The 17,081-nt window shown below is 48.9% G+C and overlaps 1 protein-coding gene across 1 annotated transcript in view; it reads left to right on the top strand.

Moving 5' to 3' along the window:
* The window catches only part of LOC129693961 (villin-1-like), a 49,001-nt gene that overhangs the window by 24,830 nt on the left and 7,090 nt on the right, over positions 1 to 17,081 (top strand). Inside the window, exons 8-12 of the mRNA XM_055630683.1 lie at positions 5,896 to 5,995; positions 8,558 to 8,692; positions 9,816 to 9,974; positions 13,005 to 13,184; positions 15,226 to 15,371. Of these exons, the coding sequence (XP_055486658.1) occupies positions 5,896 to 5,995; positions 8,558 to 8,692; positions 9,816 to 9,974; positions 13,005 to 13,184; positions 15,226 to 15,371 (720 nt within the window). The remainder of the gene's footprint in view (positions 1 to 5,895; positions 5,996 to 8,557; positions 8,693 to 9,815; positions 9,975 to 13,004; positions 13,185 to 15,225; positions 15,372 to 17,081) is intronic.

Here is a 17,081-nt window from a genome sequence, read left to right as displayed (position 1 = left end):
AATCTCTCTAAACTGTTTTGTATGTGTGGGGCTGAGACCCCCTCCCCCCTCACCCTCTGCCTGTCGCTCCGCACGTGATGACTGAACTCGGAGGGAAACCTGTTGGGTGCATGGAGGTGGCCCTGAGACCCCTGACGGCAGGACCTGCTCAATAGTGACGTGGGTGTTGCTGAAGCGTTCATAGAGGGGAGGGGATGGTTTAGCTGGGGGAGACATTCATCACTTTGTATTATGTCTTAGTGACTTACAGACACACACACTGATATACACCACAACTGACACACTACGCACACCACATCTACACAGGAGTATACACATGTAAAGACACACAGCTGTGGGCCGAACACACACTCACACCATCTACACAGACGGGGGTACACACACGCGCGCGACACTGACATATACATACACTGTACAATACACACAGACATGCACACGTGTCACACACCACACACACACACACACACACACACACACACACACCACACACAACACACACACCACACACACACACACACAACACACACATGCAGACTCATGAACAGACGTACACACACACACAGGGCAGACTCACGGACACGCTCACCATGCACTCTCACACAGACACACACACATTTACACAGACGTACACACACACACATGCAGACTCACAAACACTCTCACACACATCTAAACAGACCGTAACACACACACTACATGCTAACAAACACAACCTCGCACTGATGACACACATTCAACGCAGACAGCACAACACACAGTCAACGACCAGCGCGCGCAGACACCCATAATCGCATGTCGTCTGCGTGCTATGTTGTACACACAACACACGCTGACAAACAACACACTCAACACACTATGTGCCACATACACAAACACATCTACACACAGACGTCTACACACACACACCACACGATGAAAGCATGCCACACCACGACCCACTGACGTACCTACACATGCACCCACATTAATATGGAGCGTGCACACATCATGTATACACAAGTAAAGATTGTGTCTGTATTTGAGTAGGCAGCGTGCATTGTGTGTGTTTTTGACCAGGAGGTCAACACTCGTGGAAGTACCAGGGGGGGGAGGTTGTAAGTGGTAAAAAATCTTTGTGTGGAAGAGGGCGGGTGTCGACCCAGACGGAACGGACCATCTGCCCTGACCAGAGCGATGGTGAGTGTAGATCCGGTGTGTGTTTGCGTCGGTCCCTGTGTGTGTGTGTGTTGTGCGAGTGTGTGTGTGCTTGTGTGTGTGTGGGTGCTGTGTGTGTGTGTGTGACGTGTGTGTGTGTGTGTGGTGTGTGCGTCTGTGTGGTGAGTGGCCTTGGTTTTGTGTGTGTGTGTGTGTGTGTTGAGTGTGTGGTGTGCGTGTGCTTGTCTGTTGTGTGTGTTGTGTGTTTGTGTGTGGTGGGTGTGGAGTGGTGTGGTGGGTGTGTCGTGTGTGGGCGTCGTGTCGTGTTGTGGGTGTGTGTTGTGTGTGTGTGTGTTGCGTGTGCGTGTGTGCGTGTGGGTGTGTGTGTGTGTGTGTGTGTGTGTGTGTGTGTGTGTGTGTGTGTGTGTGTGTGTGTGTGTGTGGGTGTGTGTGGGTGTGTGGGTGTGTGTGTGTGTGTGTGTGTGTGTGTGTGGGGTGTGTGTGTGTGGGTGTGTGTAGTGGTGTGTTGTGTGTGCGTGCGTGTGTGGTGTGTGTGTGTGTGTGGGGTGTGTGTGGGGTTGTGTGGTGGTGTGTGTGTGTGGTGTTTGCGTGTGTGTGGGCGTGGGGTGTGTGTGTGGCGTGCGTGGTGTGTAGTGTGGGAATGTGTGTTGTGTGGGTGGTGTGTGGTGTGTGGGTGTGTGTTGTGTGTTGTTGTGGAGATGTGTGGTGTGTGTGGGTGGTGTGACGATATGTGTGTGTGTATTATATATGTGGGAAGGTGTGTGGGTGTGTATATGTGGGGGTGTGTGTGGGCGTAGGTGTGTGGCTGTGTGTGGAGTGTGGGGGTGATGTGTGTGTGGGCTGTGTGGTGTGAGTGTGTGCTAGTGTGATGTTAAAATGGTCTGGGCTTGTCGCTCGAAAAAAACTGCCGCTAAGTTCGAAACCTGGGCACATAAGATGATAGGCCTAAGATAGGGAGCACGTCAGGGGATACGAGGCGACGGACGATTTGAGCTGACTAGGAACGGGGCTCGGCATACTCCAAAGGCCTTTTAACCCGGGACAGTATGGATCAGCCATGACACATTACATATGGCGGTGCTGGGCACTAGAAGGGCCAGAATCGGCTCCCTCCCTGCCCCACCTACTATCTATTGCGCTAACCTCCTCACCCTTAAAATATACACACTGCACTTGAGCCTACCACTAGCCCGGGTCTCTGCAAGATTAGGTACAATGAGTGCTTTACAGATATAACGTACCTGCTAAAGCCGCCAAGCAGCTCCTTCCTCACCATTCTCTCTAAGGACCATCTCCAGCATGTCCTAGCCATTACATCTATGATTCCATCAGGATAGTGGGATCCTGGCAGTTTGCACTCTCAGGTATGGTTGAGAATATGAGCAGGGTGACCTACCTGAGACTCTATCTCACTCCGCGCCACTGTAGCTAAATTTTAAAATTAAACACTGCCTATTACGCCACATACCGCACTGGGGGGTGACTCGGGCAGACTAGACAATTACTTTGCCAGAGCAATGAGCTGATGTGAATATAGGTCAAAATCAGATTGTTGACACTTAGACTGTGTCGCTGCCATTTAAATCCTAGCGTATATTGGGCTGATCCACGATTCTGCCAGGCGGAGGGAACCATTATGAAATGGGTTAAATACTAGCCGAGTGGGGAGGTTTAACCAATATACCATATAACAATTACAGCCACGGAAACACGGTAGATCTCTGCACGACTTCTGAGTCCGGCGTTTTGTAGCGTAATTAATCCTCACCTAGTCCCGATCTACCTGCACCGCTCCGAGGGATAAAGGTATCCCAGTCCATAGTACTCAGCCAAGGATCAGTTATGTTAAAAGCTGATAAAAGAACGCTTTGCGCGGCAGGGGACCGTCACTGCCCCGGGGCAAGGGGACCCCTCATCCACACAGACCACAACCTCTACTGAGTAAAGGGGTTCCCCCATCCCATGTCATCATCTTAAACTTCTGCGAAGATTATATTCTCAAGTATCATTAGATCCCTGCTTGCGACCTTAGTTGATTGATAGCATACCACTTACTCTCAGCTGGTGAGAAAAAGGGGTCGAGAGGGGAGGAGCGTCAACTTGCATCTATCCCTTGAGGGGGTCACTTTAAAGGGGGGTCTATCAGAGTCGGGGGGAGGATACCTTCTGCCCTGCGGGGCCAAAGATTTAGTTTTAGAAGTTTCGTACGACGTCAACCAGACGGCAGCCTGGAAAACAGGCCTTTGGCACACCAGATGTCCAATTCTCCCTTGGACCACACCGACCCTACCCACAGACAGACCAAGTTAGGTTGCGAGGGAGGTTAGATTTGGAACAGCGGAAGTTTGATGCCCATAGCCAACGTTCTGTACCAGCAGGAGCAAACTGTTTTTATGCGCAGGATTATTTTCTCCGCAGATGGCAGCACAAAAATTGCATGACCTGGTTGGGGTCTTGTTCTTTCCCCCATTTTTGTTCGCCCGTGCAGACAGCATCATGGATGCTCGAATAAGGAAAATAGGTAACGTTTCGGGCCGAATAACGCCCAACTCTAAATCAGGGCAACTGTTTACTTTCCTTCGCCTCCCTCAGCATTGCTGCTAGCAAAGTCCCTGCCCTGAGTTTCTGCAGCATTTTTGTCATCAAAGACCCCACACACCGATCCTGAGCCAAACAACCGTCGATCATACTCGCCCGATAACACTTCAGGTGAGAAAGTAACAGCGAGGAGCTTGCAGCACTGCAACACGTCCAGTCTGTCTCAGGAATAGCCCTTACAATCCCCATCAGCCATCGCAGCTATTTAAACCTAAGCGCTCTGCGACAAACTATGCTGATTATTACGTAACACTTATCTGCTATACATGCCCCCCTATTCCACTGAGTCCCTTATGATATCAACTGGGCACATGTCGCTGCCTCTAATATTTATATCAGGGTATCATGCGAACATTGACTGTTTCTGTAGTATAATGCATACTTATGTCTGCGTGCCTTAAAGACCAAAGCATGCAAACCATGGTACCTCTACAGGTCCGCCACAGTGACAGGATAAACTCTCTGACATCAGCTTGAACTTGAATCCTACCAGATGAGGTCAAGAAATGGTTTTGACAAACCAAGTTCCTACCAATTCATATAGCCCCTAGCCTCACTCTGTGCGACGGGGAGGAATTGCAGATCCATGTAGCACACACCATACTAAATGGAGGAGCGCTTCACGATGTCGAGACGAATCATTTGTATCAATCATCCAGCGGTGCCCTGTTAATTCGAAAACGCCACTAGAAAGCTAAGACCGTTTGTATTCAGACAGCGCGAGGCCTTGAGGTCAGCCCTTCAACGATAGCTTTAGCCAGTACGTCACGCTTGCTCGGCTCACGCCAAATGACAGCTACGCTGCGAGCATGAATGCAGTGTCTAAGTCTACGGATCTCTAGCAACAGCCCAGGCTGTGATCCTTCTAACTCTATTGAATTACACGTGTACTGACTAGAACAAAACTGATGTGACAACTAAAGCTATGACTTAGACAGCGGATTTAGGCGGCATCACAATCACTAGTAATAGCCAAGTCCCAGACCCTGCAGCCGTAAAGATCCCCATTCCTTCTTCCAAGAGATGCGCCTGTTCCACGCTGAGTAAACAGCTGCAGCAACAATATACTCATGTCTTAAAGGACAGAAACATTCAACGTGGCTCGCGAATATCCAGCTGTGATTGTTCTTGTCCGCGCCTTGTGTTCCTCCTTCTCATCGAGTTGTGAGCTCGTACAGCGTGGCGCGAAACAGGCCCTCACGGCCCAACTTGGAGCATAGCTAGAAACATACGAAAAATTAATAATTAGGCTGCAGAGTAGGCCATCTCGGCCTGTCCGCAGCCTGCACATTCGCCACATTCATCTCGATCATTGAGCTGATCATCCATTCTGCAGTATAACCGACTACCTGCATTCTCTGCCATCACACCCCTGAGTCCCTTAAGCCACAAGGGGCCACATATAACTCTCTATCTTAACTATAGCACCCCAAGATGGAACTAGTTCGTCCCGCTACCTTTTCATACATTGGCGTCAGAGCGACGTTCCAGAGAACTCACACAACTTGTGTGAGAAAAAGGTATTTTCATCTAGGTTTTTAATAGGGATTTCCTCATGAATCAGCTAAGCTGTGACACCTTGTCCGGGACTTCCCAACTCGGGAGCGATTATATAGTTATCAACCCCTTAAGAATTTTTCTATCCGTTGCTATAAGATCCCCCCGCAATACTCATAAAGTCTAGAGAGTATAAACCACCCGTCTATCCAGTTCTTTCTTCATAAGACAGTCACCTGACCATCCCCGGAATCAGTCTGGTGACACCCTTCTCTTGAATCACTCTATGGCCAAATAAGGTCCTTCATTAAGATTTCCCACCAAAATGGATAACCTCACAGTTATCCACATTATACTGCTTACAAATCAAGAATCCAAAAATATCCACCGACTTGGCCTCCACAGCCGTCTGTGGCAAAGGATTCCACGGCCCTCTGCCTCAGAGGCCGGTGGAGGCCAGTTCTCTGGATACTTTCAAGAGAGAGAGCAAGATAGGGCTCTTCAAGATAGCGGAGTCAGGGGATATGGGGAGAAGCTGATCTCCATCAAAACTGATCACCAAACTCGGTGACCTGGGCATCGACCCCTCCCTCTGCAACTGGATACTGGACTTTCTAACCAACAGACCCCAGTCTGTGAGGTTAGACAAGCACACCTCTTCAACCCGCACCTCCTGAACTACCGGCGTTCGCTCAAGTGCGGTGATGAAGCCACTCCTTACCCCTCTTACCTATACTGCACACCGGTACATGGTATAACACCAATCATAAAGTATGCAGACGATACGAACGGTGAGGGCTCCCCTTTCTAGTTCAGTCACGAAACCCAACCAACGAGCTAGCGTGGCCTGACTATGGGAGCGAAGCGTCCCAGCACTATTAGCACCATGCATGGTGCGCTGACATAAACCTCGGCCTTAACTCCAAGAAAAGATCACCAAGGAGCTCATTGTAGGACTTCAGAGTCTGAGGCGGCCGCATCACCACCAATCCACTATTAACGGGAGGAGGCTGGAAACGTGTTTTCTGACTTCAGGGTCCGGGAGGTCAACCATCTAGCGCGACTGACCTCATCTTTTGGACGCCCCCATACCTACTCTGACATCAAGAAGGATCATACAGGTTCTCTTCCTTCCTGAGGAGAATGAAGAAGGTACATCGTATCTCAGATCTGGGGGGAACTTCTACCCCCGTTTTCCCCCCTGTCTTAATCCTTCGACATCCCTAACTCTATAGAGGCATCCGGCATGCCGCCATATCTGTCTCTTAAAACTACGCCATCTCACCAGTAATCCCCGGTATGGCAATCTGCTGGTCATCCGATCCGGTACCCGTTACGTGCTTAGTCTTCGCCTTGTCCGAGGTTGTCCCCGTGATCGAGGTAGCATACTCCGTCACGGGTGGAAGGAAAATTTGCCCAACGCCAGCACCGGGTTCCGTCTCTACCCCCCCGGTCCCCTTTACCCATGAGTCTGTCCAAAGGCACCCAACCAAAGCGCTTGCGTTCCTCCCTCTCTGTCCTTATTTATCTTTGTTTTTCCTCCATACTAACCCACTATTTCCATCATCTTTATCTTATTCCCTCGTCTCCTTCTCCTTTCCTCTATGAGCTCGCTTCTCTTCCTCTTCCATCTTTTGCCCGTGATAATTCAACAACATCTTTTTCTTCCCTCTCTGTACTTTATTCTTTTCTCCCCACCCCAACCATGGACTGTTAGCCTTCCTACCATCCGGGAGGCGCTCTCAGGTCTCTCGTTGCCGAACCAGCAGGTAGAGGAAACAGCAACTGAACTTCTTTTGTGCCATCTAAACCATCCCCCCTCTACCCTTCCTTCTCTGCTTATTAGTCCAAAATCTCCCCTCTTCTCTCCAATACTTCTTGTGTGGCTCACTTCCGCGGTTTTGTCTCTTTTTTTTCGCACTTTAACCCTTGCTCTCCGCACAGAACTAAGGGGTCTTATTGTAAGAATCTTAATCTGAGATTCCATTTTTAGTCTTCTATTCTTCACCACACAATCACTTTTATCAACTCTGATCTCTTTTTTTTCTTGTCTGCTGTCCGGCTTTCTGCTCCTCTCCTATCCATCTTGCGTCGCCCCTAATCCCTTTATGTCTAAATTTCCTTACATTACGGTTTTTCCATTGTTTCTGACCGCCTTCCCCTTCCCGCCTCTTTTCAATTTAATCGTTGGCATTCGTTGCTGGCTCGATCTTTTTATACCTGCCAGGTTAATCTTTTTTTTGTTTTTCATTGTGGGAAAAATTCATTCTCCCTCCACTCTCCTTTCTGAAGTCCCCCAAATACCAATCTTCTTCTTCTCTCTTTTCCGACAATCGTTTTCTTCCCTTACACGCGAAAACTACATAACACAACACACTGGTGCGGGCACTACCCCCGCGAGGAGAAGCGAGCGATGGTCATTCGAACCCGAGCGCCAATACAATTAACTTGTACAAAAAAACCGAGATTTAAGATCATAAATAAACAATTATATTTTAAAATAAATTTTAAAAAAACCACACCCCTAATATGCAAAAAACAAATGCACCTCCCTCCCACCCAACCGCCCCTACTTGCTTCAGTTGCGACCCGTGGACCAGAACCATATGATCATCTACCCTTTTTTTTTTTCCATGGCCCAACCCCCCTTGCTCGTGCCTGCTCTGCCGGGGGAGGGGTGAAGGATCTCCTGAACCGTTCCGTTGGGCAGCGCGGGGTGAGCAGCCGGTTGTTGCTCCGAGTGGTCTTTTGACTCTCCAGAATTACATGGAGGGAGTGCCCGGGATTTTTCAGGACGAGCTGCACCGTGTGCCTCAGAGGGGCAAGAAAGAGAGGAGAGGGGGACCCGGTATGGGGAGGGGGGGGGGGCAAGAGCACAGAGGGACCCACTGGGGGCTATAATGACCCTTGTGTACTGTGTCAACGCCCTAGTACTAGCCGAACCCTTTGACTATACCTTGGTACGTGTGTGTGCACAGGAAATTCACCTGTGGTTTGTTGCATCTGATAAATAATTGTATCTACCTATCTTCCTTCCTTCCCTCTCCCCCTCTCCCTCCCTCCCTCCCGCCCGTCCCTCCCTCCCTCCCTCTCCCCCTCTCCCTCCCTCTCTCTCCCTCTCCCCCTCTCTATCTCTCTCCCCTCCTCTCATCACCCGTCCCCTCCCTCTCTCCCTCCCCCTCTCCCTCCCCACCTCCCCTCCTCCCGCTCTCCCTTCTCATCTCTCCTTCCCTCCCTCCCTCTCCCTCCCTCTCCTCCCTCTCTCCTCTTCGCTCCTCTCTCTCCCCCCTCCCTCCCTCCTTCTCAGTGGAGAATTGAAGACCATGAGCTGGCTGCTGTGGACAAGAGATGGAACGGCCTGCTCTACAGCAAGGAATGTTACCTCATCCTGTACACGTACATAATCAACAGGAAACCACGATACATCCTCTACATCTGGCAGGTTTGTGCACTCTTCCCCTCCCCCCTTCCCCCCCATCAACTGGGACTCTCTACCCTCTGATCACAGTAAGACGGGTAGTACAGCTTAGTGTCGTTCAGAGATACAGCACAGAAACTGGCCCTTCAGCCCATCGAGTCCGTGGCCACACGCGATCACCCCGTACACCAGCAGTATCCCACACACTGGGGGACAATTTACACAAGCCAATTAACTTACAAACCTGCACATCACCTATCCATGTTCTCCACAGATGCAGCATGCCTGACCCGCTGAGTTACTCCAGCACTCTGTGAAACGTCACCTATCCATGTTCTCCACAGATGCTGCCTGACCCACCGAGTTATGGTGCAGCAGCATCTATGGAGCTAAGGAAATAGGCAACGTTTCGGGCTGAAATCCTTCTGGAAATAGGCAACGTTTCGGGCCGAAACCCTTCCGGGTTTCGGCCCGAAACGTTGCCTATTTCCTTAGCTCCATAGATGCTGCTGCACCCGCTGAGTTACTCCAGCACTCTGTGAAACGTCACCTATCCATGTTCTCCACAGATGCTGCCTGACCCGCTGAGTTACTCCAGCACTCTGTGAAACGTCACCTATCCATGTCCATGAAGATTGTTCCTGATGTTGGGGAAGTCCAGGACAAGGGGTCACAGCTTAAGGATAAGGGGGAAATCCTTTAAAACCGAGATGAGAAGAACTTTTTTCACACAGAGAGTGGTGAATCTCTGGAACTCTCTGCCACAGAGGGTAGTCGAGGCCACAGTTCATCGGCTATATTTAAGAGGGAGTTAGATGTGGCCCTTGTGGCTAAGGGGATCAGGGGGTATGGAGAGAAGGCAGGTACGGGATACTGAGTTGGATGATCAGCCATGATCATATTGAATGGCGGTGCAGGCTCGAAGGGCCGAATGGCCTCTACTCCTGCACCTATTGTCTATGTTTCTATGTTTCTATGTTTCAATGTCCTCCATAGATGCTGCCTGACCCGCTGAGTTACTCCAGCACTCTGTGAAACGTCACCTATCCATGTTCTCCACAGATGCTGCCTGACCCACCGAGTTACTCCAGCACTCTCTATGTGTGTGTGTGGTTTTTTTTAACATGTCGATGCTTTGCCATTTCAGGGTAAACACGCCAGTCCCGGGGACATTACGGCCTCTGCCCTCCAGGCCGTGGTCCTTGACCAGCGGTACAACGGTGAACCCGTGCAGGTCCGGGTGACCATGGGCAAGGAGCCCCGGCACCTCATGGCCATCTTCGGCGGCAGGCTCGTCGTCTTTGAGGTAATGTCGCAGAGGTGGCAGGCAGTGGCGGGGGAACATAATAATAATAATAATAGCAATGTTACAAAATTTTGAGATTTTAAAAATCAAGTCTGCAATTTATCCCATCAGATAAAGCATAACAATAAGTTTAATTTGACACCAAATTCACTTTCATATCTCAAGTATTAAAAAAGTTATGGCCATTTTCATACTCGGAAATTGGCATCTTGTTCCCTATTGATTTTCAATGGACATTACAAAATAGCTGTGATCTTGGATAGTCAAATGCCCATTTCTTAAGGAAAGATTAACATTTTTAAATAGCCTAAGTGTCCAAAGATTATTCACAAATAATTCACAATATAACATGATTTTTATATCTAATTTACATTAATTTATAGGCCAAATGGAAGGAATTTAGTATTCAATTGCTGTAAATAAATGCCCATTTAAATCGGTTTTCTAGTGGGTTCATGTGAACGCGCTGGTTTAGAACGTTGACATCGCGCTGGATTAGTGCCCTCAAATGCCGAGAAAAATACTGCGGGATATAAAAAGCCCAAAATGAACTACTCGCTATAGATAACTTGATATATAGGGTTATATATATGCCCCATTTAATGTAAAAATAAGGTACATACCTTTAATTGTTTGCTTTATAAAACCCTGGGGCTGCGAGAGGTTGCGGAATGAGACAGTAATTTTAAAATTATTATAACTATTATTCGAGGCCTATAAAACTAATAATACCTTTTGCGACCGGGTCTTGCAGCGATTTTTCGTTAATGATTTACTAGGCTGAACATCTGCGATTAGAACAGCCTAGTAAAAATCGCGTTTTAAACCCGCCCCCTCCAAACAGCGCCAAAATCGCAGACATGGCTTTGGGCAGATTCCCAATGGCGATTCAGGTAGGTTTTGTAACATACCTAATAATAAATAATAATTTTATTTATAGGGTGATTTCACGAAAGGTCACTGGAGCGAAGATCCGCACCCAGGTGACCAATAATCTCAAGTGGAGGACATGCTACACATCCGGTACATGTTAGTGGGTGGGAAAACACGCACTTTCCCACCCGTTAAAAACATAGAAAACGGCCAGGTTTTGATCTGCAATTTACTGTGCCAGTCGGGGTGACCGTGAGTCACAGCTACCTAGATTTACAGTCATTATTGACTTACTTTTGATGAAATTCAGCGAGCAAACGCGATAATTCCCGATATTTTGGACCTTTAAATCTCCACGGCAAATGTCCGCTGTTCACTTCCGCTGGATTGGCACCTTCAGCTCCCTCTTTAATTTACCTTAGTTTCTATCTTTTTTTTGGACTGTAAATCTAGGTAGCTGTGCCTCACGGTCACCCCGACTGGCACAGTAAATTGCAGCTCAAAAACTGGCCGTTTTCGATGTTTTTAACGGGTGTGAAAGTGCGTGTTTTCCCATTCACTAACATGTACCGGATGTCTAGCATGTCCTCCACTTGCGATTTTCGGTCACGTGGATGCGGATCTACGCTCCAGTGACCTTAAGTGAAATCACCCTATAGAGCACTTTAAAAACAAACATAGCTGCAACAAAGTGCTGTACATCACTAATCATTGACAAAAACACCAAAAATAACAATCAAAAGAAATTGTAGGAAAAGACATGTGAAATAAAGAAACATCAAAAACACCACAAACAGAAGCAAAGCCTCAGGCATGGTCAAAAGCCAGGGAGTACAAATGTGTTTTAACACTGGATTTGAAGATGGACAGTGAGGGGGCCTGTCTGATGTGCAACGGCAGGGTGTTCCAGAGTGCCGGAGCAGCAACAGAGAAGGCTCTATCCCCTCTGAGCCTCCGATTAGACCTCGGTACCTCCAGGAGCAGCTGACCAGCTGACCTGAGGGACCGGGCAGGAGCGTATGGGTGGAGCAGTTCAGAGAGGTAAGGCGGGGCGAGCCCATTCAGAGATTTAAAAACAAATAACAGTATCTTAAAATAAACTCATGGGAGTGTCAGGTCAAGAGTCCAGTGAGTTTTATTGTCATGTGGCCCAGACTCCCTTCTGCAGTTGTACAGGGCCCTAGTGAGACCACACCTGGAGTATTGTGTGCAGTTTTGGTCCCCTAATATGAGGAAGGACATTCTTCGATGAGTATGAGTCAAGGGCAAACTCGGCAGAGGTTGTGAATTAGGTCGTGAAAGTTGGCACAGGCCCTTAAATCTTGTCTGCGTCCTCTCCAGCTGCTGCTCCTTGCTAACATCCTCCCAGTAAAGTTGAACTTGGTGGAGTTCAGTTCGGATTCTAGTCAAGTCAAGTCAAGTGAGTTTATTGTCATGTGTCCCTGTATAGGACAATGATATTCTTGCTTTGCTTCAGCACACAGAACATAGTAGGCATTGACTACAGAACAGATCAGTGTGTCCATATACCATTATATACGTATATACACACATGAATAAATAAACTGATCAAGTGCAAATAACAGATAATGGGTGATTAATAATCAGAGTTTTGTCCGAGCCAAGTTTAATAGCCTGATGGCTGTGGGGAAGTAGCTATTCCTGAACCTGGACGTTGCAGTCTTCAGGCTCCTGTACCTTCTACCTGAAGGTAGCAGGGAGATGAGTGTGTGGCCAGGATGGTGTGGGTCCTTGATGATACTGCCAGCCTTTTTGAGGCAGCGGCTGCGATAGATCCCCTCGAGGGAAGGGAGGTCAGAGCCGATGATGGACGGGGCAGTGTTTACTACTTTTTGTAGTCTTTTCCTCTCCAGGGCGCTCAAGTTGCCGAACCAAGCCACGATGCAACCGGTCAACATGCTCTCTACTGTGCACCTGTAGAAGTTAGAGAGAGTCCTCCTTGAAAATTCGACTCTCCGTAATCTTCTCAGGAAGTAGAGGCGCTGATGAGCTTTCTTGATAATTGCGTTAGTGTTCTCGGACCAGGAGAGATCTTCAGAGATGTGCACGCCCAGGAATTTGAAGCTCTTGACCCTTTCATCCATCGACCCGTTGATATAAACGGGGCTGTGTAACGATTCTGTTGCCGTTTTTCAGGGGAGCAGCTCGGGGAACGATGGGTACGAGACTGAGGACCACACGAGCCTCTTCCAAGTCTGCGGCCGGGACGAGTACGACACCAAGGCCTTTGAGGTCCCAATCCGTTCCTCATCCCTCAACTCCAACGATGTCTTCCTGCTGAAAGCCCCTCACCAGTGCTACCTCTGGTATGGCAAGGTAAGGAAGTAAACTACTGCATCGGGAGAAGGTAGACAAACATGCTGGAGAAACTCAGCTGGGTGAGGCAGCATCTGTGGAGCGTCTGTGGTCGAGATCTGAAACGTCACCTCTTCCTTCGCTCCGTAGATGCTGCCTCACCCGCTGAGTTTCTCCAGCATTCTCCAGCCCATGATATTTAGAAACATAGAAACATAGAAATTAGGTGCAGGAGTAGAGGCCATTCGGACCTTCGAGCCTGCACCGCCATTCAATATGATCATGGCTGATCATCCAACTCAGTATCCCATACCTGCCTTCTCCCCATACCCCCTGATCCCCTTAGCCACAAGGGCCACATCTAACTCCCTCTTAAATATAGCCAATGAACTGTGGCCTCGACTACCCTCTGCGGCAGAGAGTTCCAGAGATTCACCACTCTCTGTGTGAAAAAAGTTCTTCTCATCTCGGTTTTAAAGGATTTCCCCCTTATCCTTAAGCTGTGACCCCTTGTCCTGGACTTCCCTAACATCGGGAGCAGTCTTCCTGCATCTAGCCTGTCCAACCCCTTAAGAATTTTGTAAGTTTCTATAGGATCCCCCCCTAGTTTCTATAAGATCCCCCCAGAGTTGTGAGTCTGTGGAATTCTCTGCCTTAGTGGAGGCCGGTTCTCTGGATGCTTTCAAGAGAGAGCTAGATAGGGCTCTTAAAGATAGCGGAGTCAGGGGATATGGGGAGAAGGCAGGAACGGGGTAGTGATTGTGGATGATCAGCCATGATCACAGTGAATGGCGGTGCTGGCTCGAAGGGCCGAATGGCCTCTACTCCTGCACCTGTTGTCTATTGTATATTGATAACAGCTGGGAATAAACTGTTCCTGAATCTGGAGGACCTGTTTCCACGTTATGTATCCTTAAAATAAACAATAATAGCACGAGGGGCACAGAAAGAACCTGGGTGGAAATGTCAAAGACTGGGGTGCTTATCTTTAAGGTGAGAGGGGGAAAGTTTAGAAGAGATGTGCCTCTTGAACGCCACTGTCATATCTGCTTAGTCATAGAGTCGTAGAGCATGGAAACAGGCCCTTCGGCCCAACTTGCCCATGCAGACCAAGATGCCCCATCTATGCACAGTCTCTTCAAAGCTCGTCTGCAGAGAGAATGAACAGATGACATTTCTGAGATAGGCACAGAGTGCTGGAGTAACTCAGCGGGTCAGGCAGCATCTGTGGAGAACATGGATAGGTGACGGTGCACAGAGTGCTGGAGTAACTCAGCGGGTCAGGCAGCATCTGTGGAGAACATGGATAGGTGACGTTTCACAGAGTGCTGGAGTAACTCAGCGGGTCAGGCAGCATCTCTGGAGAGAAGGAATGGGTGACGTTTCTGGTCGAGACCCTCTTCAGAAGGAAGGTTTTGACCCAAAACGTCACCTATTCCTTCTCTCCACAGATGCTGCCTGACCCACTGAGTTACTCCAGCACTCTGTGAAACGTCACCTATTCCATGTTCTCCACAGATGCTGCCTGACCCGTTGAGTTATGGTGCAGCAGCAGCTATGGAGCTAAGGAAATAGGCAACGTTTCGGGCCGAAATCCTTCTGGAAATAGGCAACGTTTTGGGCCGAAACCCTTACGGGTTTCGGCCCGAAACGTTGCCTATTTCCTTAGCTCCATAGATGCTGCTGCACCCGCTGAGTTACTCCAGCACTCTGTGAAACGTCACCTATCCATGTTCCCCACAGATGCTGCCTGACCCGCTGAGTTACTCCAGCACTCTGTGAAACGTCACCTATCCATGTTCTCCACAGATGCTGCCTGACCCGCTGAGTTACTCCGGCACTCTGTGAAACGTCACCTATCCATGTTCTCCACAGATGCTGCCTGACCCGCTGAGTTACTCCAGCACTCTGTGAAACGTCACCTATCCATGTTCTCCACAGATGCTGCCTGACCCGCTGAGTTACTCCCGCACTCTCTGTGCCTATCTTGGGTGCAGTTCCTTCCTGCATGAGGAGTCGTGCCTCCACATGGTTCCTGTAAACTCTATTGCTTGTGTTACAGGGATGCAGCGGTGACGAGAGAGAGGTTGCCAAGAATGTGGGCAACGCTATCTCCAAGAGATACAAGGAGAACGTCTACGAGGGTCAAGAGCCTTCTGATTTCTGGGCCCAACTTGGAGGGAAAGGACCCTACGCCAGCAGCAAGAGGTAAGAGCTTCATCTTTGGGCAATGTCGGTGGGGGCGCTGCGTATCGGCTGCCCTGCCAGCAGCATGTTCGTTATTTCGTTTTTTGGTGTGGCGAATGTTAGTTTAGGTGTCTCCCGGTGTGTCTTGTGTGGGGTTGGGGAAGGTAAAAGGGCTTTTTCCATGTCGCCTCAATCGCGGCCTAACAGCTTGGATTGGAGCGGCCTTTCCCGGAGTCATAGAAACATAGAAACATAGAAATTAGGTGCAGGAGTAGGCCATTCGGCCCTTCGAGCCTACACCGCCATTCAATATGATCATGGCTGATCATCCAACTCAGTATCCCGTACCTGACTTCTCTCCATACCCCCTGATCCCCTTAGCCACAAGGGCCACATCTAACTCCCTCTTAAATATAGCCAATGAACTGGCCTCAACTACCCTCTGCGGCAGAGAGTTCCAGAGATTCACCACTCTCTGCGTGAAAAAAGTTCTTCTCATCTCAGTTTTAAAGGATTTCCCCCTTATCCTTAAGTCGGGCCCAGGAGTTTCAGCAGCGGGCGCAGCGTGGATTTTTTCCATCGTGGAGCGGGCAAACCCTTTGCTGGGAGTCATAGAAACATAGAAAATAGGTGCAGGAGTAGAGGCCATTCGGCCCTTCGAGCCTGCACCATCCGCCATTCAATATGATCATCCAACACTTTCACGAACTAATTCGCGACCGTTTTTACTCGTGGCCATTTTTCATCAGGCTAGGAAAACGCCCCGACCTACTTGATGCCTCGAGTACCTACGACTAGCATCATAACCATGCTGTGAGTATGAGTCAAGGGCAAACTCGGCAGAGGTTGTGAATTAGGTCGTGACAGTTGGCACAGGCCCTTAAATCTTGTCTGCATCCTCTCCAGCTGCTGTTCCTTGCTAACATGCTCCCAGTAAAGTTGAACTTGGTGGAGTTCAGTTCGGATTCTAGACAAGTCAAGTCAAGTGAGTTTATTGTCATGTGTCCCTGTATAAGACAATGAAATTCTTGCTTTGCTTCAGTACAAGAGAATATAGAAACATAGACAATAGGTGCAGGAGTAGAGGCCATTCGGCCCTTCGAGCCTGCACCATTCGCCATTCAATATGATCATGGCTGATCATCCAACTCAATATCCCATCCCTGCCTTCTCTCCATACCCCCTGATCCCTTTAGCCACAAGGGCCACATCTAACTCCCTCTTAAATATAGCCAATGAACTGTGTGGCCTCAACTACCTTCTGTGGCAGAGAATTCCACAGATTCACCACTCTCTGTGTGAAAAATGTTTTTTCTCATCTAGGTCCTACAAGACTTCCCCCTTATCCTTAAACTGTGTGACCCCTTGTCCTGGACTTCCCCAACATCGGGAACAATCTTCCTGCATCTAGCCTGTCCAACCCCTTAAGAATTTTGTAAGTTTCTATAAGATCCCCTCTCAATCTTCTAAATTCTAGCGAGTACAAGCCGAGTCTATCCAGTCTTTCTTCATATGAAAGTCCTGGCATCCCAGGAATCAGTCTGGTGAACCTTCTCTGTACTCCCTCTATGGCAAGAATGTCCTTCCTCAGATTAGGAGACCAAAACTGTAGGCAATACTCCAGGTGTGGTCTCACCAAGACCCTGTACAACTGCAGTAGAACCTCCCTGCTCCTAGACTCAAATCCTTTTGCAATGGTCGCCAGAGGGGATTGCTCCAATCGCTGGCCTG

Source organism: Leucoraja erinacea, unplaced genomic scaffold (genome assembly GCF_028641065.1).
Source record: "Leucoraja erinacea ecotype New England unplaced genomic scaffold, Leri_hhj_1 Leri_503S, whole genome shotgun sequence".
Lineage (NCBI taxonomy): Eukaryota > Metazoa > Chordata > Chondrichthyes > Rajiformes > Rajidae > Leucoraja > Leucoraja erinaceus.
This window is presented reverse-complemented; position numbering and strand designations above follow the sequence as displayed.